At 47.4% G+C, this 26,587-nt stretch overlaps 1 protein-coding gene across 3 annotated transcripts in view; it reads left to right on the forward strand.

Moving 5' to 3' along the window:
• The window catches only part of B3GALT5 (beta-1,3-galactosyltransferase 5), a 54,033-nt gene extending 27,693 nt beyond the window's left edge, over positions 1-26,340 (forward strand). For all 3 annotated transcript variants that reach the window (XM_033232512.1, XM_033232511.1, XM_033232513.1), the window contains 3 exons: positions 8,387-8,617; positions 23,214-23,373; positions 23,998-26,340. In XM_033232512.1, coding sequence (XP_033088403.1) covers positions 23,998-24,936 — 939 coding nt within the window. In that variant the 5' untranslated portion in view covers positions 8,387-8,617; positions 23,214-23,373 and the 3' untranslated portion in view covers positions 24,937-26,340. The remainder of the gene's footprint in view (positions 1-8,386; positions 8,618-23,213; positions 23,374-23,997) is intronic.
• The last annotated feature ends 247 nt before the right edge of the window (positions 26,341-26,587 follow it).

Genomic DNA, 26,587 nt, shown 5'->3' on the forward strand with positions numbered 1-26,587 from the left:
CTTCCCTCCCTCCCTCCTTCCTTCTTCTTTCTTTCCTTCCCTCCTTCCTTCCTCCCCCTTCCTTCCTTTCTTCCCTCCTCCTTCCTTCCTTCCTTCCTTCCTCCTTCCTCCCTCTTCCTCCTCCCTCCCTCCCTTTTCCCTTCCTCCCTCCCTCCCTCCTTCCTTCCTTCCTTCCCTCCCTCCTTCCGTCTCCCTCCCTCCCTTTCCTTCCCTCCCTCCCTCCCCTCCTTCCCTTCCCCCTTCCTTCCCTCCCTCCCTCTCCTCCTTCCCTCCTTCCTTCCTCCCTCCCTCCCTCCTCCTTCCTTCCCTCCTTCTGCTCCCTCCCTCCCTCCCTCCCTTCCCTCTTCCTTCCTTCTTCTTTCCTCCTTCCTTCCTTCCTTCCTCCCTCCCTCCCTCCCTCCTTCCTCCCCTTCCTCCCTCCCTCCCCCCTCCCCCTTCCTCCCTTCTCCCTCCCTCCTTCCTTCCTTCCTCTCCCTCCCTCCCTCCTTCCTTCCTTCCTTCTTTTTCCTTCCCTCCTTCCTTCCTCCCCTCCTTCCTTCCTTTCTTCCTCCCTCCTTCCTTCCTTCCTTCTTTCCTTCTCCCTCCCTCCCTTCCTTTCCTTCCTTCCTCCCTCCCTCCCTCCCTTCCCCCTTCCCTCCTTCCTTCCTTCCTTCCTTCCTCCCTCCCTCCCTCCCTCCTCCTTCCTCCCTCCCTCCCTCCTTCCTTCCTCTCTCCCTCCCTCCCTTCCTCCCTTCCCTCCTTCCTTCCTTTCCTTCCTCCCTCCCTCCCTTCCTCCCCCCTTCCTCCCTTCCCTCCTTCCTTCCTTCCTTCCTTCCTTCCCTCCCTCCTCCCCCTTCCTTCCCTCCTTCCTTCCCTCCTTCCTTCCCTCCTTCCTTCCTTCCCTCCCTCCCTCCCTTTCCTCCTTCCTTCCTTCCTTCCTTCCTTCCTCCCCCCTCCTCCTCCCTCCCTCCCTTCCCTCCTCCTTCCTCCCTCCCTCCCTCCCTCCCTCCTTCCTTCCTTCCTTCCTTCCTCCCTCCCTCCCTCCTTCCCTCCTTCCTTCCTTCCTTCCTTCCTTCCTTCCCTCCTTTCCTTTCTTTCCTTTCTTTCTGTCTCTCTTCCTCTCTTTTCCTCCCTCTCTTCTCTTCTCCTTCCTTCCTTCCTTCCTTCCTTCCTTCCTTCCTTCCTTTCCTTTCCTATCCTTTCCTTTCCTTTCTTTCTGTCTTTCTCCCTCTCTCTCTCCTTCTCTTCCCTTCTCTTCTCTTCTCTAATCTTCTCTTCTTTTCTCTTCTCTTCTCTTCTCTTCTCTTCTCTTCTCTTCTCTTCTCTTCTCTTCCTTCCTTTTTCTTTCTTTCTTCTTTGTTGACGGAGTCTCACTCTGTCACCCAGGATGGAGTACAGTGGCATGATCTTGGCTCACTGCAACCTCTGCCTCCTGGGTTCAAGCAATTCTCATGCCTCCGCCTCCCGAGTAGCTGGGATTACAGGCAGGTGCCACCACGCCTGGCTAATTTTTGTATTTTTAGTAGAGATGGGGTTTCACTATATTGGTCAAGCTGGTCTTGAACGCTTGACCTCATGAACCACCTGCCTCGGCCTCCCAAAGTGCTGGGATTACAGGCGTGAGCCACCGCGCCCAGCCCAGCCTGCATCTGGCATTTTCTAAGTCAGTGGCCCCTGCATCCTGTAGCTCTCCCAGCGGCTAACCTGAAACTATGGGATGCAGGGCTTGTTAGAGTCTCCTCTCTTCATGCACATGAAGAGAAGGTCTGTAAAGGGCTGAATAACAAGCTGTCAATCAATAACTATAAAATGTAAATGATGTAACTGTAAAATGTAAATAAATAACTGTAAAATGTACCTGAAGGGCTCTTTAGCAAGCCTCTGGCATGGAGAAGGATACCTGAAGCTCCTCTAGTTGCTGCCATGGTAGAGGGTGGGGGTGGACTTTACGGTGTTATTCCCATTTGACAGATGAGGAAAGCGCAGGTCTGAGAAGGTAAATAACTCACCTGAGCTCTCACTGTTAGTGACAGGCAGAAACAGCCTTGCAACCAGGCTGCCTGTGTTTGATTCAGACCCTCTGTGGAGCACGTGGTTTAAACCACCGATCATAACTCTCGGTGGTGGGCAGTGTCTTGTGGTTGATAAACAGGGGGTCCCACCAGCCCTGCTCCTCCTGTCTTGGTTGGCTTGTCACCCTAGAGAGTGGCTGCGTAGGAGCCTAGATGCACCCATCCCTGCTCCTGAGGCCCTTTTCTCCCTCATGCTCCCTGGCTCAGACCCTCTTCCCTGGGTCAGCAGTTGCTCTCACACCGTGGGTGAGAAGTCCAGCTCTTTTCAGGATCTATGTGTCTCAATACAGGAAAACGCCTTGAGAGTACTTGTAAGGCTGTCAGTATTTGGGCCTATCCTTAAAAATTCTCAAACACGTTTTGAAGGAGTTAAACAATTATTTGCCCAGCTTGTACTGAACTATGAGGCCTTGCAAAGATGAATTATTTGATGACAAATGGATTCTATCAAGAAAGATGAAATCCATTCTATTTTTTTTTTTTTTTGAGAATGAAGACAGGTTTAATATTGCCTTTCCAATCTGGATGCTTTTTTTGTTTGTTTTTCAAGACAGAGTCTTGCTCTGTCACTCAGGTTGGAGTACAGTGGTATGATCATGGCTCACTGTAGCCTTTATCTCCTGGGATCAAGCGATCCTCCTGCCTCAGCCCCCTGAGTAGCTGGAACAATGGGCGCATGCCACCATGCCTGGCTATTTTTTCTATGTTTTGTAGAGATGGAGGCCCACTATGTTGCGCAGGCTGGTCTTGTCTCGAACTCTTGGGCTTAAGCGATCTACCTGCCTTAGGCTCCCAGAGTGCTGGGATTACAGGTGTGAACCACTGCACCCAGCTGCATTTTTATTTCCTTTTCTTGCTGTGTTGAATGGTGAAGACTTCTAGTATAATATGGTGGTGAGAACGGGTATTTCAAGGTTAGAAAATGCCAAAAAGTAGTTTGCCATTTGTAAAGAAAGTTTGGGATATTAGCTAGAGTTATGCACTACTACAAACATGATAAATCTCACATTATTAAAAACATGAAGTTAAAATCCATAGCAATTGTATTTTAGCTTCCAACACTACAGAACCATGTTTATGCCTGGGATTTCCACGGTTAAACTGATTTTATGAAAATAAGTGTCAATGATGTCTCTTTAAAGCATTAAAATAAATAAAAAAATTTAAAAAGCTGAAATGTGATATCAAATTGATGCCCTAAAGTCTTACTCTAACTTTGTGAACTAGAATATTAGCATTATGGAATTTAGATTAAAAAAAGTTCTTAAAATTAAGCTAGTCTTTTACAGTCCATTTAATGCTTGAATTCCAAGTTTTTAAATATCTTCATGATACATTAATTAACTGTTTTCTGGAATAGCTCATTCCACCTTTAGATTTTACTAATTATTTGCATAACCATTGTTAAGTCTTTGATTGAATTTGATCTCAGTATTTTCTACCCACTGGTTCTTGTTCTAGTCTTTTCTTTCTCTGAGACATGGTTTCTAAATGTTAAGCATTATAAGTGATGTTGAAAATTCTTCATATTCCATCATATAATTCTTCATATATTCTATCATATAATATATGCTCTCTTTCTCCTGGCCTCTCTCTTCTGAACATAATTCAGGCTTTATAATTGTAATTCAGGCTTTATAAATCTCTGGTAAAAGTGAGACGTATAGAACTGACTGTCCAGAAGTTTTTTTGATTTGTGTTCTAAACGCTGTGCTTTGATAGCCTGACTAAGAGGACTTTTGCTGTTTTGGTAGCAAATCCCACAACTTCAAGTAGAATTCATGATCCCCATTTTACATATGAAAAGTAAAGAGGCACCGGTCCTTCGCAGTAGAATACCAATTTGACTTGTCTCTGTTCTGTAGCAGCTTTCTCCGTAAGTGTTACTTTCCATAGGAAAATCTTCCCTATACCAAGTTACATGCTTCAAGTTTAAATAATTAATTTCTCCTTTGGCTGGTTTCTTATCACATCCACTCATTCATCAAGTGTACATTGCACTCGGGTTCACGGGCTCTGAGCTAGGCACGAGAATTAGCAAATGAAGAAAGCAAAGGTCAGCTTCAGAGACATTCATAAAATAGTGTCCTTTGTATTACAATGTAATAATTGCTCTAAAGAAGCACATAGAAAGTTAGTAATAAATGGTAATAAATTATTTATCTCTGCTTTCGGGAAACCAAAGGATGGGACATTTCATGTGAAGAATGTAGGAATGGCCGACCTGAGAAGGTGAGGAAGGACATTCCAGGCCTAGGGACCTGCACAGACAAAGCAGTTGAGGTACGGTTACTTGAGGAGTTACACACATTGAGGTTCCTCTTCTTATATACCTCCTATTTGAATTTTTACCTTTCTTTTTTTGTTTGTTTTTGGATGTTTCTGTTTGCTGTGTCTCTTTCTTTGGAAAGTACTTGCAGGATCAGCTGTTTTTGAAGACGTTAGAAAATACAGACGAGAACATTTTCCTCAATTTTTAAAATGGATTAACATATGGAGGAAGTGGGATAATTTTGATTTTGTCTTAGTCAAAATAGCCTATTTTAAATATTTTGTTGGCTGGGCATGGTGGCTTACGCCTGTAATCCCAGCACATTGGGAGGCTGAGGCAGGATCATGGCTTGAAGCCAGGAGTTGCAGAACAGGCAACATAACGAGACTCCATCTCCACCAAAAAAAAAAAAAAAAAAAAAGCTGGGCATGGTGGTGTGCGCCTTTGGTCCTGGGTACTTGGGAGGCTGAGGCAGGAGGATTGCTTGAGCTCGAGAGGTCAAGGCTGCAGTGAGCCAAGATCGTGCCACTGCACTCCAGCCTGGGTGAAAGAGTGAGAACTTGTCTCAAAAAAAAAAAAAAAGATTTTGTGAATATTCTTTACTAATGGGATAGACACAGGGAGGGGTAGCTTGCATCCATTACATGAATGCAATGAAATGAATACTAAACTGGACTCAGTGGGGCCATTGGCGAGGGCCTTGTGGAGACGCTGATGGAGATGGGCAGCGTCGCAGGATTGACAAAGCCTGTCAATGCAGTTTCATGTTGATGAAAATAAAAGCCTGGGCCAGGCACAGTGGTTCATGCCTATAATCCCAGCACTTTGCGAGGTCGAGGCAGGCAGATCACCTGCAGTCAGGAATTTGAGACCAGCCTGGCCACTGGGACGAAACTCCCATCTCTACGAAAAATACAAAAATTAACTGGGCGTGGTGGTGCATGCCTGTAATCCCAGCTACTTGGGAGGCAGGAGAATCGCTTGGACTTGGGAGGCAGAGGGTCAGTGAGCCGAGATTGCACCACTGCACTCCAGCCTGGTTGACAGAATGAGACTCTATCTCAAAAAAAAAAAAAAAAAAAAAAAAAAGAAAGAAAGAAAGAAAAGAAAAGCCTGTGTGAAAAGCCTTAGCATTAGCACTCCTGGCAGCAACAGCTGCCTTGCCTGCCTCTGCTTTTGCAGCTGTTTTATGTAGGTGACAGGCGGATGGGAGAACAATTGAGCTTTTTCTTCTGGTTGAATTTGAGTTTCCTTTTTCATTTGTGGGTTATTGTTTGAAAAGAAGTGTACCCACATTCTCTGCTCTGTCAGCGTCTTCCTTCCCAAGTTTTGAAGGGTGCCACAGATTGCTAGGAGACAGCTGAAATTTTTAAAGCTTTTTATTATGTGTGCTTAAAGATGGGGTAGAGATGCTCCTTGATGAGGGAAAGGTGCTTTAGCGTTTGGCAAGAGGAGATCATGCCTGCTCCCCTGACCTTCCCGCAGCTCCTCGAGGCTGGTATGCAGGGGGAGTATGAGTTTTCCCTGCTCCTCTCTGTGGCTTATTTTGTCGTAAAATCATGCATTCTTGTGGAAGTGACTGACAGTGACAGTTATGTCAATCAAGGAAAATGACCAAGGCAAGTCTCAATCATTTCAGGACATTTATTTGCGAAAGTTAAGGATGGGCGCCCGGGAGACAGGTCTATGCCTTTCTCCTAAGATGATTTTGAGGTCTTCAGTATTTACAGGGGAAAGGGCAGGATATTAAGAAATAGGCGGTTTTCATGTGAGAGGTGGGTAAATAGTCATTCATGCCTGTGTCTGGCTCGGTGGATCTGCATTTTTACATTAGGTAATGTAGACAGCAGGGCAGAGGAAACAATCAGACATGCATTTATTTCAGGCGGGCAAAGAGACGACTCTGAGTTCTGTCCTATGTCCCCCACACCTGTGAAGATAAGCTATTAATTTACATTAACATTAATTACATTACCATGTTGAACTTTAGCAGAAATGCTGTAGGGTAAAGAGCTTGGGGCTCAGAGCTTGTGGGCAAAATATGAGGGAGGTATGTAGCTTTTCATCTTTGTTGCCATCTTATTTAGGAACCCAAATGGGAGGCAGACTTGCATGAGCCAGCTGCCAGCTTGACTCTTCCCTTTGGCTTAGTAAGTCTGGGGTCCCAAGATTTATTTTCCTCTCACAGTTCCATTGCAAAAAGTGCAAAGTTCACAGTGATGGGAAACATAGAGAAGGTACAGCTTCAGCGGCTTACGGAACCACTGTCTGACATTTGAAACGATGGCGTATATTCCTAGAGGGGGTGAAGGAATGTCTTGTGTTCTTGTGATGCACAAGGAGGGAAAGGGAGCCAGCATTGATTAAACTCCTACCTTGTGCCATGAACGCTTTCGTTTAATTCTCACAGCAACCTTCAGATTGGGCATTGTGACCTTTTAAAAATGAGAGCTTGGGTTGGGAGAGAAAAAATGATTTGCTAAGATTATGCAGGAGTGACTGGAAGACCCCAGCCCTGGCCTCCTCAGGGTCACAGGCTTCTACCTCCCCACCATGCTGCACTGACTGTCTTGGGGGGACGAATGGGTGTTGACTGGCTCACCCCCCTGTCTTCTCACTCTTCTTATACTGCCAGGAGTGGGTTGTGTTGTCAAATGATTGGCCCAAATTATGATGCAGTCATTGTCAAGAGCATGAGCCACAGGGAATGGAGGCGTCAGGCATGGCCTGGTTAGCAACGTGCTCCCTAAGTCATGGCTGGAAGACACCACGTGTTTCTCTGCTGGCCTGTGTCTACTCACCCTGCTGCTGACAACTCTATTGTGTTCAAAATCGCACTTTCCTGACCATTCCCGGAGTCATTTTTGGTAACCACAGGCAGCGGGCATATAAAGGCACAGTTGCCCTCTTCCTACCATGCAGTTTGGTCCAGGAACAGAGACAACTTTCTCAACTGATGTTTTTGTTTTCGTTTCTCCTTTTCTGGGAATCACCCTCAGGTCTCGCCCTGCGTGTGCAAGCTTTTCTTTGCCTTTGGAGGGAAGCAGGAAGTTCTCCTATCCTGGTGGATTCAGCCAGAGGTGGCTTCTTTTTCTTAAGTTCTTCCTTATCAGAATTTTCCCAGCAGGAGGTAGTGGGTCATGATGGATGCGTTGGTTTCCTCACATCTGGAAAATAACCAGTGGGGACTGCCCCAGCAGGGGTTTGGTGTGTGTGGAGCCTCTCTGTGGCTGCCACCACGTGGTATCTCCCCATTTCCTATCTGTGTGAGGTGGCTTGGACATATTGAGGTGCTGGAGACCAGCAGCACCTCCTGGACTAGCTCCTTCCAGAGTCTCTGCTGGCTAAGAGGCAAATTGGGGGAGTCATGCTGGACTTGGAATACAGACCTGTTGTCCCTGTTCCAGTTGGGACAAGCTTTGAGAAACACCGCACACCCAAGGGCAGGCAGTGGTCAAACGGTGAGAATGATTCACTGTCAGCATCCCTGTTAGCCAAACTGTCCCGACCCGGGGGTCGATCACTTTGTTAGTATAATAGTTTTTTCACTCTGTTAAGCAAAGGTCCCCACATTAAAACATGTTCTCAGTGAAATCTTAGACTCGGACGCTGATCCCGCAGCCACCCTCTGCCTCCCAGCACGGGCGGGATGATCTTGAGTGCATTTATTCTTGCCCCTTGCACGGTTGGAGTAAAGTGCTTATGAAAACATCTCTTTTATTGATTCTGCATGCTTTTTAAAATTCCATTTTCAAAAGCGAGAACAGAGAACGTGTGATGTGACCAAAGGTCTCCTGCTGGTGTGGAAAGGTAGCAGGCTGCCTCTGCAGCTTTGCCCAGAAGCTGGTGCCCTGGACTACTGCTTCTCAACACTCCCGAGGAGTTCCCTTTGGCTGTAATCATCCACTGGCCTCCTCTGTATGAACAGCAGGGGTGAAACTCTTGATGTTACTTCTTCCTCCATTGAATAAGCCAGATTCTCTTTCTTCTGAGGAATAATTGAAGTCTTTTGCAGTGTCTATAAGCAAAATTACCTAACACTCTGAAATTTTTCGTACAACAGTTTCATCTGGAAAAGAGGCCATTGAAACCATGCGTTTGTGTTCAAGTAAGAAAGTATATCCAAGTCACAAAGAAGCATCATTTGGCTTTTGGAGACGTGGGCAGCTTCATTTCTCATTTGTTCATTCAGAACTCTCCGCTAGGCTTCTAAGTGCCACATCCTGTCCAGAATGATGAAAGATACAGAAAATGGTGCCTGCTGACCTTCTGGAGTGATTGACTAGTGAGAAAGGTGAGTGGTATTCCAAGGTTTGTATCAGGAATTAATAAAATACAATCCCAATAATTAAAGTGATACAGTATAATATGGGGTGCTGTGAGTAGTGATAAGGAAATGAGGATTAAAGGTAAGGAAGAGTTAGCTGAGCAGAGAGAGAAAGAAGAAAGCAAAACTGGGAAAGAGCAGGAGGGTCAAGAACTGAAAGGGGGTTGGGTGCAGTGGCTCATGGCTCTATTTCCAGCACTTTGGGAGATGGAGATAGGCAGATCCCTTGAACTCAGAAGTTCGAGACCAGCCTGGGTAACATAGCAAAACCTGGTCTCTACAAAAAATACAAAAATTCTCTGGGTGTGGTGGTGCATGCCTGTAGTCCCAGCTACTTGGGAGGCTGAAGCAGGAGGATCACTTAACCCTGGGAGGTGGAGGTTGCAGTGAATCAAGATGGTGCCTCCGCACTCCAGCCTGGGTGACAGAGTGAGACCCTGTCTCAAAAAAGCAAAGCAAAACAACACAAAACAAAAGCTCCACAGAGCTGAAAGGGAACAAGGATATCCTGATGGCTGAGAGGCAGAGGAAGTCACTTGGAACAGCAGGACCTTGCCAGCCGACTGAAGGAGTCTTTGGTGCTTATGTTAAGGATTGCCAAACTTGTTTGTCGAGAACAAAATCTCACGCCGTGTAGAGTTAAGATGACTTCATGTAGCACAATTAAATCTGAGTGCTGGGAATTGGTTCCATTGCCTCTGGTTTAGGGTGCCTCATATAAATTGAAATCCAGTAGGCCGGTTTCTAGAATGATCATACTCCCTTGTTTTAATTAATTATTTAATTAATGAAATTTTTGGTTCTCGGGCCTCAGTCTCCCGAGTGGCTGGGATTACAGGTGTGCACCACCATGCTCAGGTAATTTTTGTATTTTTTGTAGAGACAGGGTTTCGCCATGTTGGCCAGGTTGGTCTCCTGAGCTCAAGCGATCCACTGACCTCAGCCTCCCGAGCGCTGGGATTATGGGCGTGAGTCACCATGCTCGGCCGCTTGTTTAAAATCTTCCTCTTTCTTCCCCACCCCTTTGCCTGTGGTTTGCACGCTGAATTCCTATTGCTCTCAAATTCTTCATGGAGACCTTACTTAAGCAGCCTAGAGTCTGTGGCTTTACCATTAGGGCAACAAGTTTCCAGAATAACCTGGGAGAAGATGTTCTTTGGGAGACAGCACTTGTCTTTGTTTTCAAGGTGTTTTATGTGCGGTTAAAGATGCCATCCTCCTGTTATCTCACTAGATGTAGACAGTTAAAAAGTTTTACAGAATTGTCAGAGATTTCTAGTGTGGTTGGTTGCACAGAATAATTGGCAGCCCTATTAATGATGTTCTGGTGATCTTATTTTGCTATGGTATTAATTTGTTTAGTTTAGTTTTGGGTCAGAAGAAAGACTTCAGTGCTTTGATTCTTAGCTTATTGTGTAATCAAAAGCTTACTTTTAAAAAAAGTCCATTGTAGATTGGCCTTCCTGCATCTGTAGACACCATATTTGACACAGTGGACAAAATTGTTCAAATAAAATCATTCAGTGTTATTTGGGCTATTAATCAGAAAACAATGCATCAGAGATTTAAAAGAATCGGGTTATAAAAATATTGACTGTGCTTTTGGCTGCTTAGAGATTGGGAGCTCCTAGTAGAGGTACTTAAGTTAAAAAAATAAAAAGAGAAAGAGCTTCAGCAGAGGGTAGATTGTAGAGTGAGGGGAGGGGACAGAGCCTGAATGGGGGCCAGACCCTCCTAGCATGTGCACCTTCTCTTTCTCACTGTCTTGAGTCCTAGTCCCAAGACCGGGTGAGGTCATCTTCTCCATGTTTAGGAGAGAATAAGAGTCTAGGGGGTTAAATGATGCTTCCTAGCATGAAGCACAGTGGATAGGTTGGAAGAGAGCAGCACTTCCCTCTGGTGGTGTGTTCTGGGGGCAAGTTTGGATCTCCATGCAGTTGAGGGAAATCTGAGTAGACCCCAATGGCTACTCCCCATGACCAGTGCCATGCTGTACACAGCAGGTGCTCAATAAATGCTGGGAGACGATCTTTGCTGTGGACTGAATTGTGTCTCCTTATAATTCGTATGTTGAAGGCCTAACCCCCAAAGGGATGGTGATTGGAGATGAGGACATTGGGAGCTGAGTAAGTTCAGCGAGGTCCTGAGGGTAGAGCGCTCATGATGGGATGAGCGTCCTTGTAGAAAGAGGCACCAGGGCTGTCTCTTTGCCATTGTGGGGACACAACAGGAAGCCGACCATCTGCAAGCCAGGAGGAGGCCCTCGCCAGAACCCGGCTTTGCTGGCACCCTGATCTTAGACTCCAGTCTCCAGTACCGTGAGAAAAGATATTTCTGATATTTAAGCCACCCGGTGTATGGTTTTTTGTGGTGGCTGCCCGAGGTGACTAAGACAATCCTTAAAATGCCTTCCAGCTCTAAATTCATCAGTCCTGAGACCAATGATCATGTGTCCAAATCGCTTTTCTCCCCAGTCACTTAATTTGATTGGAGGCTTCTGTGTTGTATTGATGAATGGGACAGAGAGGCCCTGTTGGACTCGAGACTCATGGGCCCTTAAAGCCCTGAGAAGAACCATGGGCCACATGATGTCCTTGGCCAGAGTCCAGACTGCTCATTTGCTCCTCTCGGCCACTCTGAGCCACTCTGCCTGTCTCCAGCCTCCTTTCCCAGCTTTCCCTCTGCATACCATGCTGTTTCTGGAACCCACGGGGCCCTTCCGGATTCCCTGCCTCTGCTGGCCAGCCTCCCTGGAGCAGGTCTCCCTGAATATCCACAGGCAGGTCCTCTGTTCTTTCCCCTTCCCCGTTAAAGAAAAGCCAGAGCTGGACAGGAGGTAGAAGGTGAAGACAGTTTCTATTCAGGAACTATTGCAGTAGGGGAAAGAGACCTCAGTATAGAGCTGGGCTTAATTCTGAATACAGCGTGGACAAGTGGGGAGGTGCAGCCCAGAAGCAGGGTGGAAGGCTCAGTGGGTGGAAAGTTACTTAGAAGAGACCCCAGGGGCGAGGGGGATTCTGGCTAAACCCACCTTGTTGGAGGCAGATCAGGGTGACCAGACATCAAGGGTGGGGGACAAGGAACTGATTAGATAGCGATGGTGGGGATCTGGAGGCAGAGGCCAGAGTGACCAGATGCTAAGGGTGGGGGATGAGGAACTGATCAGATAGTGACGGTGGGAATCTGGAGGCTGAGGCCAGGGTGACCAGACGCTGAGGGTGGGGGACAAGGAACTGATCAGATAGCCATGGTGGGGGATCCTGGCCAAACGAATGGAGGATTCTTGCTAAAACTGGGCAGTGCAGAGACAGACATGGAAATGTAAAGGTGGAGGCCTGGTTAGGGATTCAGAGGCACCCAACTGGGGTCTCTGCCAGACCTCACGCCCCACCCTACTGTGTCAGATCCCAGTTACTGCTTGGCTCATCCTGTGAGCCCTGAACCCTGCAAAGATTTGTCGTCTTTGTTGTGGAACCCCCAGCACCTGGACCCTTGCCTGCCCCAGGGGAGGTGGTCGGAAGAGGCTTCCCGAGCCAGTGGAAGGGCCTGGGATGAAGGGGCGGGACTTTGCGCCTCCACTGAGAGACAAAATAAAATAAATACGGATGATTTCTCTTGGTAGCCAAGTCACAAGTTCTACTCCTGTGGGTCAGGGCCCCCTCCTCAAAAATTCCTGTGTTAAAGTCCTAACCTGCACGACCTCAGAATGTGACCTTATTTGTAGGTGACAGCTGCAGGTGATATGAGAGCCCTTCCAACAGGGTGTGTTCCTGCCTTCACCGGTCAGCTGCAAAAGGCCGGCACAGGCTGCTCCTGAGGCCGTGTGGCCAGGGCAGTACCTCACGGAACTTCCTGTGTCTCCCAGCCAAGGAACGCCAAAGTTAGCCAGCCACCCCCAGAGCCCACGAGAGGGCCTGGAATAGATTCTCCCTGACAGCCTCAGAAGAACCAACCTCAGCGACACTTTGGTCTCGGATTTCCAGCCTCCAGATCCCTGAGACAGCAAATGTCTGTGTTTTAAGCCACCCAGTTTGAGGCACTTTGTTACCACAGCAGCAGCAGCATCTGCGAGCTTGAAAGGGGACGATGAGTGAGACTTTTGTCCACCGTTCTTGGTTGGGCTGCCACAAGCAGATGGGAAAGACTGAGAAAGAAACCATTCCTCCCTGGGTGGGGACGCTTGAAATTCCCTTTCAGGCAAGGGGAGGCCAGAGGCACCCTGTTCATACCTGCGTGCAGATATCAGCGCCTGGCTTGTTGGTGACCAGCAAGGGTCCCAGCTGAGCCGGGGCGCTCTCCTGTGGCTCTGGTGGGGCAGCCACAGGATGCCGGAGAGATGGTTCAAACATCATTTAGATGGAGGAGCCGCTGAAATAGACTTGACAGTTTATTTTGCTTAATAGAAAAACAATTGAAAATTGTCAGCTACTATCACCATTTTTTAATAAGATTAAAAAGTGTATTTTACAAAAAAAAAAAAAAAAGGTGATAATGAGCAGCTCACCATGTCCCGCTTCTTCCACCCTGGCGCCAATGCCCTCCCTCAGCCGTGGTCCAGCCAGAAGACAAGGTCAGATAAAACAACTGCAAAGAAAAAAGAAAAACCTTCTGGAGTGGCTGGGAATGAGGCCACTTTGATGTCTTTCCCTGAATCGGTGCCATCGTGGTTTTGAAGTGTGACGGTCACTCAGCTCAGGGGTCCCCGCTATGTGAGCCTGTCCACCACTGTTCACCTTTGGTGGAAGCAGACCCTGAGCACCCCAAAACATGACATCCTTATTTTCCGGAACCTCTAACTGAAATTGAGCTCTTCCTTTCTTTATGAATATAGGCACTGTCTTAGTTCTCTGCTGCTGTGGTAACAAAGTGCCTCAAACTGGGTGGCTTAAAACACAGACATTTGCTGTCTCAGGGATCTGGAGGCTGGAAATCTGAGACCAAAGTGTCGCTGAGGTTGGTTATTCTGAGGCTGTCAGGGAGAATCTACTCCAGGCCCTCTCGCGGGCTCTGGGGGTGGCTGGCTGCCTTTGGCGTTCCTTGGCTGGGAGACACAATGCCTCGAGTCCTGCCTTCCTCTTTACGCTGTGTTTTCTCTATTTGTGAGTCTGTATCCAAATTTCCCTTAAGGAATACCTGTCATACGGGTTAGGGATCCCCCTAATGACTTCATTGAAACTTAGTGTAGAGCCTGTCTCCAAATAAGGTCACATCTGAGGTATTGGTGGTGAGGACTTTAACATGGGAGTTTTTTGGGAGGGGGCCCTCATCTACAGTAGTAGAACTTGTGACTTTGTCACTGAAAGAAATCACTTATTTTCACATCACACTGTAGCAGCGGTGGACATCTCCACATACGGGTGAAGCTAGTCCTGCCTGCAAAGTTGAGGTAGTTTTTATCAGATCTAGAGCTGGAAATCATTATTAAATGCAGCAGTGAAGAAGTGTGTATATTATTCTGGCTCACTTTAAAAAATATTTTGATTCATTTATTTCAATGTAATCGATTTCCCCTGTAACTCTGTATGTTTTGTATTGTGCGTGTAAAAACATTATTCAGAGGAGTTCACAGGCTTTCCCCGACTGTGTTGAAAGGACCTGTGATGTAAGGACGTTTGTGGGAGGGGCTTGTGGCTCCTTAACTGGCTCTGGAAAGAGCCTACTTCCATAGTGAACCCTGTGAGGCCCAATTCTGTTCCTCCCCCTGGAGCTCCAAGAGAAGGTCATTGTCCTTGTAGCAGCTGGTGGCCCCCAGGCTGGGCTCTCCCTGCAGGTGCCACCGGGCTCTCAGTAGGTGTGACCTGGGATGTGAGCGGTGAGCCAGGAGTGAGGTGCTCAGCACCTTCTGGACCACACTTCCCACTCTCCCTGGGGTTCAGGTCAGGCCATGGAAAGTGTACACTCTGCTTGTCTTATAACTGGATGGGTGGTGGGCAGAACGCCTCTGGCAAGGTAGACCTTGAAGGCAAAACTGAGTTGAGGTTTGTTAGAAGTTAGGACAGAAATAGTTACTGCTGGGCATGCAGTGCTTCCCAAGCATCCTGTGAGGCGGCAGTGTCTCACCAGTTTGACACAAGGATGCAGGTGTCGAGCATGTAAATGCCCTGGGCCGTGCTACACCACCACTGTATTTGAGCTGAGATGTGAAGCAGGGCCTTCTGATTCCTCATTCCTTCCATCCTAGTAGGCTGCCTGCAGTTAACAAAAGGGGACTCCTGTATCTGCTCTGCAGCTTCTTCAGCTGATTTATAAGGGAAAACAGAGTAGATCCTGATGTGGCAATTAATGAAATATTATAAGAATTATCCGGCCGGGCACGGTGGCTCAAGCCTGTAATCCCAGCACTTTGGGAGGCCGAGACGGGCGGATCACGAGGTCAGGAGATCGAGACCATCCTGGCTAACACGGTGAAACTCCATCTCTACTAAAAAAAAATACAAAAAAAAACTAGCCGAGCGATGTGGCGGGCGCCTGTAGTCCCAGTTACTCGGGAGGCTGAGGCAGGAGAATGGCGTAAACCCGGGAGGCGGAGCTTGCAGTGAGCCGAGATCGCGCCACTGTACTCCAGCCTGGGCGACAGGGCGAGACTCCGTCTCAAAAAAAAAAAAAAAAAAAAAAGAATTATCATAGCAGATCTCACAATTTGATCAAGGATCCTGCCTTCCATATCTGGCCAACTGATGTGCAAAAGCAGTTGCAAGAACTTCAGAGCTGACCAAAAAAGCAAACTCCAGACTTTATTTCCTGGGATCTGTTTTGTGAGACACTGGCCCATGAAATGCTCTCCCCAAAATAGTCGGGTCTATGGTTGAATACATTTGGGCAATTCTACAGAAGATGTGTCTTTTTCAGAGACTTATTTTTCATTAAAATTATTTTAAAATATTAACGTGGTACAATGTGCATATAGTGAAGTGCACAGATCTTAGCTGCACGGCTCCATGAGTTTTTACGTATAAGTCCACCCATGTAACTACCACGCAGCTCTAGAATAGAATGTATTCGTCTCTCCAGAGGTTCCTCTGTTCCCTTGCAGCCAATCATTCTCCACCAGAGGTAACCATTCTGCTGACTTCCTTCATCACTGATCAATTTTGCCTGGTTTTGAACTTCGTATAAATGGAATCATTTCATGTCTCTCTTTTCACTCAGTGTAACGTCTGTCAGATTAATACATCATGTGTCAATAGTTTGTAGTTTTTATGGCTGTGTAGCATTTCATTCATCCATTCTGCTGTTGAGGGAAATTTCTTGACTAGAGTTGTGTTATCGATGTATTGCCTCTTGGCTCCAAATTCACCCTTTTTGCCTGGTCTCTGGAAATGGGTCTGGGCCCTCTAAATAGTTTCCCTCTGCAATCTGGCTCTTGAAACTTATCAGTGGAGGGACCCGGAGGGGCATTGCAGGGGAACAAGTTTTTCCTTCCCGGTTCAGGGACACTGGCTTAGCAGCCCGTGTGGTGTTACAGGAGTACTTGGCAAGACAGCAGTTTCTCCGGGTACACCCACTAGGTGTTTTGTAGCAGAGTGCATCTGGTGAACTGCATTCCTGGCAACCTAGAGGGCAGATTTCTGGCAAGTTCCAGAAGGTGGATTCCAAGCATGTTTCTCCAATGTGGATCTGCAGTAATGTCTCTGCCATTCAGTGGGCATAGTTGTGCCCTTTCAGTGGGGTCTAGATCTCAGCCCTGATTGGGGGCATTTTCTCAGTGGCTCAATCTCAGCCCTAGGGCCAGTGGCCATTCCTTATATATAGTTATTTGTATATTCTTTGGAGCTGTCTTGATGTTATTACTGTTAGTCTCTCATGACTCCATTTCCTTATCATACTAAATGATTCTTTGTATTTGACTTTACCTGGTCAAAGTACTATGTGGTTTTTCTTTCCTGTTTGGATCTAGATCGATACAATAATTTTTGGCAATTATGAGCAATGCTGCTGTGAACATTCTTGACCGTGTCTCGGTGGACATAAGCAATAATTGCTGCTGGGTCTGTGTGCAGGAGTGATTTGCTAGATCATAGCACACATGTTTTGCTGCAGCAGAAACTGCCAAGGTATATACAGCTTTCCAAAGTGTGTTAATTTACATGCATGCTAGCAAGGTAGGAGAAATACAGTTGCTTCCCAAGTAGCTGGGATTACAGGTGTGTGCCACCCTCCCGGTTAATTTTTTGTAGAGACAGGGTTTTGCCATGTTGGCCAGGCTAGGCTTGAACTGCTGGCCTCAAGTGGTCTGCCTGCCTTGGCCTCCCAAAGTGCTGGGATTACAGGCATGAGCCACTGTGCGTGGCTTCATGGTAAAACTTCAACGGATGAGGAGCTACTTCTTATGATGAGCAAAGAAGGTGGTTTCTTGACATGGAATCTACTCCTGGTGAAGATGCTGTGAACATTGTTGAAATGACAAGAAAGGATTTACAGTATTACGTAGAGTTAGTTGATGAAGCAGTAGCAGGATTTGAGAGGATCATTTCCAATTTCAAAAGAAGTTCTACTGTGGGTAAGATGCTATCAAATGGCGTCGCATGCTACACAGAAATCTTTCACGAAAAGAAGAGTCCATTGATGTGGCAAACTTCATTGTTGTCTTATTTTGAGAAATTGTCACGACCACTCCAGCCTTCAACAACCATGACTCTGATCATTCAGGAGCCATCCACATTGAGGTGAGGCCCTCCACTAACATAAAGATTATGATTCTCTAAAGGATCAGAGGAACATTAGCATTTTTTTTAGCAATGAAGTATTTTAAATTAAGATATGTATGCTATTTTTTAGGCATAATGCTATTACACACTTCATAGACTCCAGTATATTGTGAACATAACTTTTGTTTTTTTTATTATACTTTAAGTTCTAGGGTGCATGTGTACAACGTGCAGGTTTGTTACATATGTATACATGTGCCATGTTGGTGTGCTGTACTCATCAACTCGTCAGCACCCATCAACTCGTCATTTACATCAGGTATAACTCCCAATGCCATACCTCCCCCCTCCCCCCTCCCCACAATAGGCCCTGGTGTGTGATGTTCCCCTTCCCGTGTCCAAGTGATCTCATTGTTCAATTCCCACCTATGAGTGAGAACATTGCGGTGTTTGGTTTTCTGTTCTTGCGATAGTTTGCTGAGAATGATGGTTTCCAGCTGCATCCATGTCCCTACAAAAGACATGAACTCATCCTTTTTTATGGCTGCATAGTATTCCATGGTGTATATGTGCCACATTTTCTTTATCCAGTCTGTCACTGATAGACATTTGTCACTGATTCCAAGTCTTTGCTATTGTGAATAGTGCCGCAATAAACATACATGTGCATGTGTCTTTATAGCAGCATGATTTATAATCCTTTGGGTATATACCCAGTAATGGGATGGCTGGGTCATATGGTATTTCTAGGTGAACATTTATATGCACTGGGAGATAAAAGTATTTGCTCTATTGTGATATTTGCTTTATTGCAGTAGTCTGGAATGGAAACTACAATATCTCTTGGGTACGCCTGTATACAGAAAGAAATTTATTATGAGGAAATGCTCATGCAATGATGGAGGCTGGAGAGTACCAAGATCTGCAGTCAGCAAGTTGGAGACCCAGGAGAGCCGATGGTGTGGCCCCAGCCTGTGTTTCAAGGCCTGAGAACCAGGAGAGCCAGTAGTCTAAGTTCTAGTCCAAAAGCTGGCAAGCTCCGGACCCAGGGAGAGCTGAGGTTTCAGTTCAAGTCTGAAGGCAGGAAAAGACTGAAGGCCGAGCTCCAGGCAGTCAGGCAGGAGAACTTTCCTTTTACTCACGAGAGGGTCAGCGTTTTGTTCTGTTCAGGCTGTCAACTGAGTGACCCAGAAAAGCTGGCACATAACATTCACCATCACGTTGCAAGAGCTGCAAAACCCTCTCTGCTTCTAACACTGACGCTCAGCCCTCCTCCAGTGGGCAGGGAGCTGGATGCTGGGAGGGCTTGGGGTTGCCAGCCCAGTGTGGGCCTGGGCAGTTTCTGAGAATCTCCCTCCGCCCTGTGACGTCTTAATTACTTGGAGGGTCACCCTGGTTGCTCACTTCAGCTCACTTGGGAGATTCTCTTTGCTTGAGGCCGGGGTAGGCCCAGGTCTTATGGGGTCTGAAGCTTATACAATTGGGGTGGGGGGGCATTCCTCTTTAAGAAAAAGAAAACAGTAGGGGTGAGTCGTCCTGCAGCTTAGCTCCACTAGTCTCATGGAAAATTTGCCTCCTAAAATGTCTTTCCTCTGAGAAAGCCCAGGCCTCCAAAGGCCCAACCAGGCTGGTGTCAGTCTGGGGTCAGCTGCTGGGAGGCTGCAGGCCATGTATGGCGCGGGAGTTCACCCTATCCCAGTTTCCAATGGAGAAGCATCGTTCTTGTCCACCCCTGTCATGTTCTTTTCCACCTTCCCCAGGGGAAGGGATATTTTCAGTCTCTACAACGAATCCACTGACACGTTAAGGTGGGCACGGTGGTCTGAGGTCTTCTTGTTTATAACATGGTGCCTGTTACTAGTCGGCTCGGTGCAGGCAGTTTCCACTGGCATTTTTCACCAGGCCAGCCTAGAGTGGAATGATCACATGTCAAAATATAGATTCCTGGGCCCCAGACCCACTTTATCAGAATCTGTGTGAGGCGGAACCTTTCAGCCTGGGTTTTAAACACGCCTCCCAGGCTGACACTCACTGGATTTGAGAACCGTGGGGTTGTTCAGATAGCAGGGACGTTGATGTTGTTCCTTCTGCATTCCTGGTGATGCCGTGCTGTTCTCCCAAGGCCTGTGCAGTGGTGAGAGTCTCCAAGGATACAAGACAGTGATCTGGAGCGAGTGTCCTGAACGTGGACCCTAGCACTCAGGACTGCCAACACCCTTCCCGGGTTTCCTTGGTCTGGAATTCCCATCCCTTGGTTCCACCGGTTACATCACACCTCCCCTTCACGGAACAGTGCAGGTGCTGTGCCCTTCGCAGGGCTCGGGATGCTCACTAGCTCCCTCTCCACCGAGGGCCACAGCCCCTGGAGACCCCTTGAGTTGAGTACTTTGTCCTCGCGTACGCTTTCTGGCCTCATTGTGGGGCTTGGCCATTGTCCCTTCACTCCAGATCTCTCCTTTCAGATCCAGGAGGTGCATCTTGAACTGAACTTTCCAGACCCTCCCTTCAGTTTTCCAGTCCTTAGAGAGGTGGACTTCTGATTCCTTTGTCTCTGTGCCCTGTAGCCTCAGGTCAGGCTTAAGGCAAGGTCTCCTCACCTGGCCTGGGGAGAGTCCCAGGACGCTGCACATGCCTGCGCGGATAGGATGCGGTTACCCAGATTTCCCCTTAGAGAGCCTTTCCCTGTCCTGACGGCTCTAGCTTTGTGTGTTACTTACTTGTTCCACTTTAATTCAAAATGTACCCAGCAACCAGCTTATGCACAGCTCTCTGGGGTTTCAGGAGGGGTGTAAGACATAACCTTTGTCCTTCAGGCACTATGGCCAGAAGTGGGGCGGTGACCTAGGCAGGAGGCGGGAGCCAGCAGATGGGATGTACTCAGAGGAGCCTGCAGCAGGCAGAGGCAGAGAAGGGAGGTCTACACGTTCTGAACTGTATTTATCTCCTTCAGTTCCAAGGTTCTCTCCTGGCATCTATATTGCTCACAAGTTACAGAGCAAAGCCTGGTGTGATGGTTACTTTTAGGTATCAACTTGGCTGGATTAATAAATACTTAGAGAACTGGTAAAGCATTATTTCTGGGTGTGTTTGTGAAGGTGTTTCCAGAGGAGATTGGCTATGAGTCAGTGCACTGACTGGGGAGGATCTGCCCTCAATGTGGGCAGGCACCATCCATTGACTGGGCCCAGATAGAACGAGAAGGCAGAAGAAATGTGAATTCCTCTCTCTTTGCTAGAGCTGGGACATCCTTCTTCTCCTGCCCTTGGACATCAGAGCTGCAGGCTCTCTGGCCTTTGGACCTGAGGATTTATACCAAGCAGCTTTCTGGGTTCTCAGGTCTTTGGCCTTGGACTGATAGTTACACCATTGGCATCTCTGGTTCTGAGACTCTTGGACTTGGACTGAGCCACACTTTTGGCATCCCTGGGTCTCCAGCTTGCATGGCCTTCATGGTATTTCCCAACCTCCATAATCACGCTAGCCAATTCTCCTAAGACATTTCTTCTCATCTATCTGTCTGTCTATCTATCTATCTATCTATCTATCTATCTATCTAACTACTTACCTACCTACCTATCCTTTGATTGATCTACCTATTGATCTATCTATCCATAACCTGTTGTTTCCATCTCTCTAGAGAACCCTGACTAATACACCTAGAGTGCAGAATCTGCTGGAGAAACTGCCATTCCATTATTGACTGGCTGGTCAGGCCACACAGCCTGGGGGTCTAGATGTGTTTGGAGGTAGGGCTTCTGTAGCACAGATAGTGCCTGTTCATGGCTCAGTCCCAGGTAAGGCAGAGCTAGTTTGTGCAAAGAGCTTCTGCTTTCCAGCTGGCCTGGAATGGCTAGGATCTGGGGGCACAGGCTGCCCTTTCCAGGCTCTGTCTACTGGTGCTGCAGGTACCCCTGACTCCTCCAGTGGAAGGCTGGCCCCCCAGTCCTCTTTAGGCACAATACAGACTCAACCAAAGATGCAGATGCCTCATGTATGAGGATTCCGAGCTGTGACTTCTGGTGGTGGTTTCTTGGTAACTCCACTTTAGGCAGGAAAAATGTTCAGTTGCTCATGAAAACAAGCGACCCTGGGGCTTTGGCCAGTTAGGTTTGGCACCTGCTCGGACTCCTGGGAAGCAGTTTGGCCAACGCACTGCATGAGGTGAGCGCCCATCCCTGGAATTTAGATCCCTGTGAAGGGTCCTGAGAAAAGGCACATCAGAGAGAATGAGAATTTAAGGTTTACTGTTAAAGCAACCCATAGAAAAAGAGCAGAATTATTCAAGCAAGGAAACAAAGTAGAAAAATATCTTCTTTCCCTTGCACTTGGTTTTTATGCTTCTCTGTAAAATGTATTGTGGGGGAGAAAACAGGCCCCCAATCCCCTTGATCAGCTACACATCCTAGCCATGCAAATAAATAATGACAGAAAGAAAGAAAGAGAGAAAGAGAGAGAAAGAGAAGGAAAGAGAAGGAAAGAAAGAAAGAAAAGTAAAGAAAGGAAGGAAAGCAGGAAGGAAAGAAAGAAAAGAAAGAAACTTTGCAGCATCCTGGAGCACCAGTTCAGACAAGTTTTGGTCTCCTCCTTGCCTTCTGCTGTGATTTCTCTGAAGTTGCTGGGGGCAGGAACTGACCAGGAACTCCCCAGGGGTGCCAAGCAGAGCAGGTAGTTTGCCTCCAGGAAAGAAGTCTCTGGAGAGCGAGCTGATTCTAGAAAGCTCCATTATTATTTCATGTTGCTTTTGATGAATATATTTAGAACAGAATTTTGACAGTGAAATTTTGAGGTGCTCTTTTGGCCATCAAAATCACCAACTCTTGGCTGGGCACCGCTGCTTGCCCTTGTAATCCCAGTGCTTTGGGAGGCCGAGGCAGGGGACTGCGTGAGCCCAGGAGTTTGAGACTAGCCTGGGCAACATAATGAGACCCCATGTCTACAAAAAATACAAAATTAGAAGAGTGTGGTGGCATGCGCCTGTGGTCACAGCTACTTGGGAGGCTGAGGCAGGAGGATTGCTTAAGGCCAGGAGTTCAAGGCTGTAGTGAGCTATGATTGTGCTACTGTGCTCCAGCCTGGGAGACAGGGTGACATCTGGTCTCTGAAATAAAATTTAAAAGCCCAAACCAACTCTGCTTTTCACTCTTTCAGTTTCATTTCTTGCTGTCCTTTCTGTCCTCTCACCCAGGATGACATTTTTAAAGTGCCGCTATTGTGTTAAGAATTGGATTTATTCGGCCGGGCGCGGTGGCTCAAGCCTGTAATCCCAGCACTTTGGGAGGCCGAGATGGGCGGATCACAAGGTCAGGAGATCGAGACCATCCTGGCTAATATGGTGAAACCCCGTCTCTACTAAAGAATACAAAAAACTAGCCGGGCGACGAGGCGGGCGCCTGTAGTCCCAGCTACTTGGGAGGCGGAGGCAGGAGAATGGCGTAAACCCGGGAGGCGGAGCTTGCAGTGAGCCGAGATCCCGCCACCGCACTCCAGCCTGGGCGACAGAGCCAGACTCTGTCTCAAAAAAAAAAAAAAAAAAAAGAATTGGATTTATTCTCTGTGTTAAATTCTCTCAGCATTACCTACAGACTCGGCTATGTAAATAAGGTAAATTATCAGGATGAGAAGTGAAACTCTAATTTATGAGTTTACTGTGTCGCTTTAAAAAGCTGCTAGGTCCTATCTTAACTTCCTAGGCTTGAAGGATTCTGGGGGATTGGCGTATTGTTACTGTTGTGGACTTTGTTTGCCTTGATCATACCCATGAGAAAAGTGAGGCTGGGATGGGGGCTCAAATGCATGCTCAGAGTCACATAAGTAGGTTGGAAGATGACACTACAGACACAGCAAATTGTGAAGGCCTGCTGGTAAGGCACGATTGATTTGAACGACACTCTTTTTTTTTTTTTTTTTTTTCCTAGTGATTCCTGACAGAATCATCATTTTTGGTAAACAAACCAAGCCCAGAACCTGATAATTGTGAAGCACTCTATACTGACAGTTCTTTGAAACAAATTTTCTCCTGGCATTTACACTGTGGCTTTAGCTTTCAAACCGGAGGTTCCTCTTACCCAGCAAAAAGTGAGTTATACGCTTTCTTAATGTTATAACATTACCACGGATGATCCTGAACTTGCTGAGGATAGCAGAGACGGGTGGGCAGAAGAGGAGAGAATCAGATCAGAGACTGTAAAAAGTAACATTAAAAAAAATAATAATTCTGGCAGAGACGGAATTTGAAGGGACTTGTGCACATCAGAACACTGGACTTGCTTTTTTTGGGGAGCAGGAATGCTGCTGAATTAGATCAGAGAAGAACGCAAGCGTGGTTTCCAGACCCGCAGCTTGTTTTGCTGCGCGTCATCATGGAGTGATAGAAAGGCAGAGATGGAGGAGTGAGTGAGGGACCTGGTCCCATATCCCTACAGACAGGCAATCAGTGACTCCCGTAGGTTAAGGGATGCAGAGCCGGGACCAATGCCCAGAATCTCTGAGCTTTTTGTCTTACACCATGAAGTGACAGATGCTGGCAGATGTTAGACCTCTGTGTTTAACTGGTTAACCAGGCAGCACCCGACTTCTGTATTCAGCGAGGTTCTAGAGTTTCCAAAACATGGGTCTCCTCTCCCACCTCAGCCTTCTAGCATGAAACTAGACACATTCTCATGCTTTTGAGGTCTAATCATTGGATTTTGTTCCTTTCAGATGGCTTGCCCAAAGATGAAATTGGTGTATATTTGCCTTCTGGTTCTGGGGGCTCTTTGTTGGTATTTTAGCATGTACAATCTGAATCCTTTCAAAGAACAACAGTCCTTTGCTTACAAGAAAGAGGACAGGCCCTTCCTTAAGCTCCCAGATACAGACTGCAGTCAAACACCCCCCTTCCTTGTCCTGCTAGTGACCTCTTCCCACAAACAGTTGGCTGAGCGCATGGCCATCCGGCAGACGTGGGGGAAAGAGAGAATGGTGAAAGGAAAGCAGCTGAAGACGTTCTTCCTCCTGGGGACCACCAGCGGTGCGGCAGAAACAAAAGAGGTGGACCAGGAGAGCGAGCGACACAAGGACATTATCCAGAAGGATTTCCTAGACGTCTATTACAATTTGACCCTGAAGACCATGATGGGCATGGAATGGGTCCATCGCTTTTGTCCTCAGGCAGCATTTGTGATGAAAACAGACTCAGACATGTTCATCAATGTCGACTATCTGACCGAACTGCTTCTGAAGAAAAACAGAACAACCCGGTTTTTCACTGGCTTCTTGAAACTCCATGAGTTTCCCATCAGGCAGCCATTCAGTAAGTGGTTTGTCAGTAAATCTGAATATCCGTGGGACAGGTACCCACCATTCTGCTCTGGCACTGGCTACGTGTTTTCTGGCGACGTGGCAAGTCAGGTGTACAATGTCTCCGACAGCGTCCCATACATTAAACTGGAAGACGTGTTTGTAGGGCTCTGCCTCGAAAGGCTGAACATCAGATTGGAGGAGCTCCACTCCCAGCAGACCTTTTTCCCAGAGGGCTTAGTCTTCTCTGTGTGCCGCTTCAGGAGGATCGTGGCCTGCCACTTCATCAAGCCCCAGACTCTCCTGGACTACTGGCAGGCTCTAGAGAATTCTCAGGAGAAAGATTGTCCGCCTGTCTGAGAGGAGCCCAGAGGCACATCTGGACAAGTTTCAGATAACCTGTGGGGACAGTGTTTGCAAGATTTTGGAAGAGGGGGTGGGACAGAGGATGCCGTTCTTTAGTGCGGAAATCAATGCCAGAATGTCGGTGTCCATGAAGCCGCTGATGAGTTCCCACTTAAGTGCTCCAGGCAATAATAGGCACCCTGTCTCTTGGGCACGCACAGTCTCTATACTAAGTGTTTGACATACACCTGGATTTTCGCATGTCAGGGGTTAGTATCCTATGACACGATGGGTGTTACCATCCCAATTTTACAGGTAAGGAAACAGCAGCTGCAAGAGGTACAGAGACTTGTCCCAAGGCTCACAGCCAGTAGACATAGGAGCAGGAATGAAAATCGAGCACTTTCAGAATCTGGTGGGCAGCCCCTGACTTGAATCACTCCCGTGTGCTGCCTCCCTTAGGAGGGAACAGTAATGATGAAGTCTCTGAGCCGACACCCTTCTGTCCCTATCCAGAGTCCCCTCCACCTCAGCTCCCAATCCTTGTGCTTTTTAGAGCTAAGCCTGGGATGACCAAATTCGCCCCAGCTCCTTCATTCACGGGGCTGGACGTAGCTGGGACCAAGTCCATGTTACCGGCTCGGTACTCAACACAACCCAAGTTTCATCCCAGGAAGTGTCCTCGCAGTGGATGCAGCTCATATGCTGAGGAACGCCCAGCTCTGGACAGAGTTCTTATAAATGTATAAATTAGGCTCAGAAACCACTGCAGTCTGACCTGCTGTACAGACTGCCCACACTGCTGACCTCGCTGGTGAGCAGCATGTCACTTCTGAGTCATCTGCTGCGCTCTCGTTTCTTCACCCCAGCTGTCCCTTGTTTTCAATCAATGGGGACCAGCCCCTGCCCCAAGAGCACTTTAGGGCTCTCAGTTCAAACCAAAGGACAGTTGAACTCAGATGTGTTTCATGCGGGATTCTGGGAGCTTTCTGGGAATTCAGCTGGAGTCAAGTCAAGATGCTCTCGAGGACCTTTCGGACACAGAGCCCCAAAGTGGACCCTGGTGAGGCGGGGTGGTCCTGCGTCCACTTCCTAAGCCTGAGCCAAGCTCATCTTCACTCAATTTCTCATTTGGCCGAGAAACAACTGAAGTTCGTGGTTTGGTGTTTAGCCTTCAGTTTATTCCGCTGCCTCCCACCCAGAGGTTTGTGCGAGCCTGTTTTGCAGGGTTGTGCGAAACCAAGGCACTTCTTTGTAAGAGGTTTTGCCCATTCAGCCACGGTCATGTGACATGCAAAGTAATCTTGCTCCTAATTATAGAAATGATTTTTTTTTTTTCACTTTACCGGACTTTACTTTGTACTCAGAGAACAGGCCTCACATGGCTGTGTCACATATAAATGTCGGACTCAACTCTTACTTGAACTCAGGAAAAGTTACTTGCTGCAAAATGGTTTTGACCATGTTCAATTGCAAAAGTACGTTTGATATCCTATTTTGCATACCATTTCTTGTATCTGGATTATGCTGCTGCTTTGTAGACGTGTTTCCTCATCCTGGCCGCTCTGAACGCACTGGGTCTTGTTCAGAAAAGCCTCCTTCTCAGGTGGAAAAAATCAGGGACTGAGCTTGTCTTTTGAAGCCCAAATTTAAGAGCCACGCCCCT

This window comes from Trachypithecus francoisi, unplaced genomic scaffold (genome assembly GCF_009764315.1).
Source record: "Trachypithecus francoisi isolate TF-2019V2 unplaced genomic scaffold, Tfra_2.0 Lachesis_group14, whole genome shotgun sequence".
NCBI lineage: Eukaryota > Metazoa > Chordata > Mammalia > Primates > Cercopithecidae > Trachypithecus > Trachypithecus francoisi.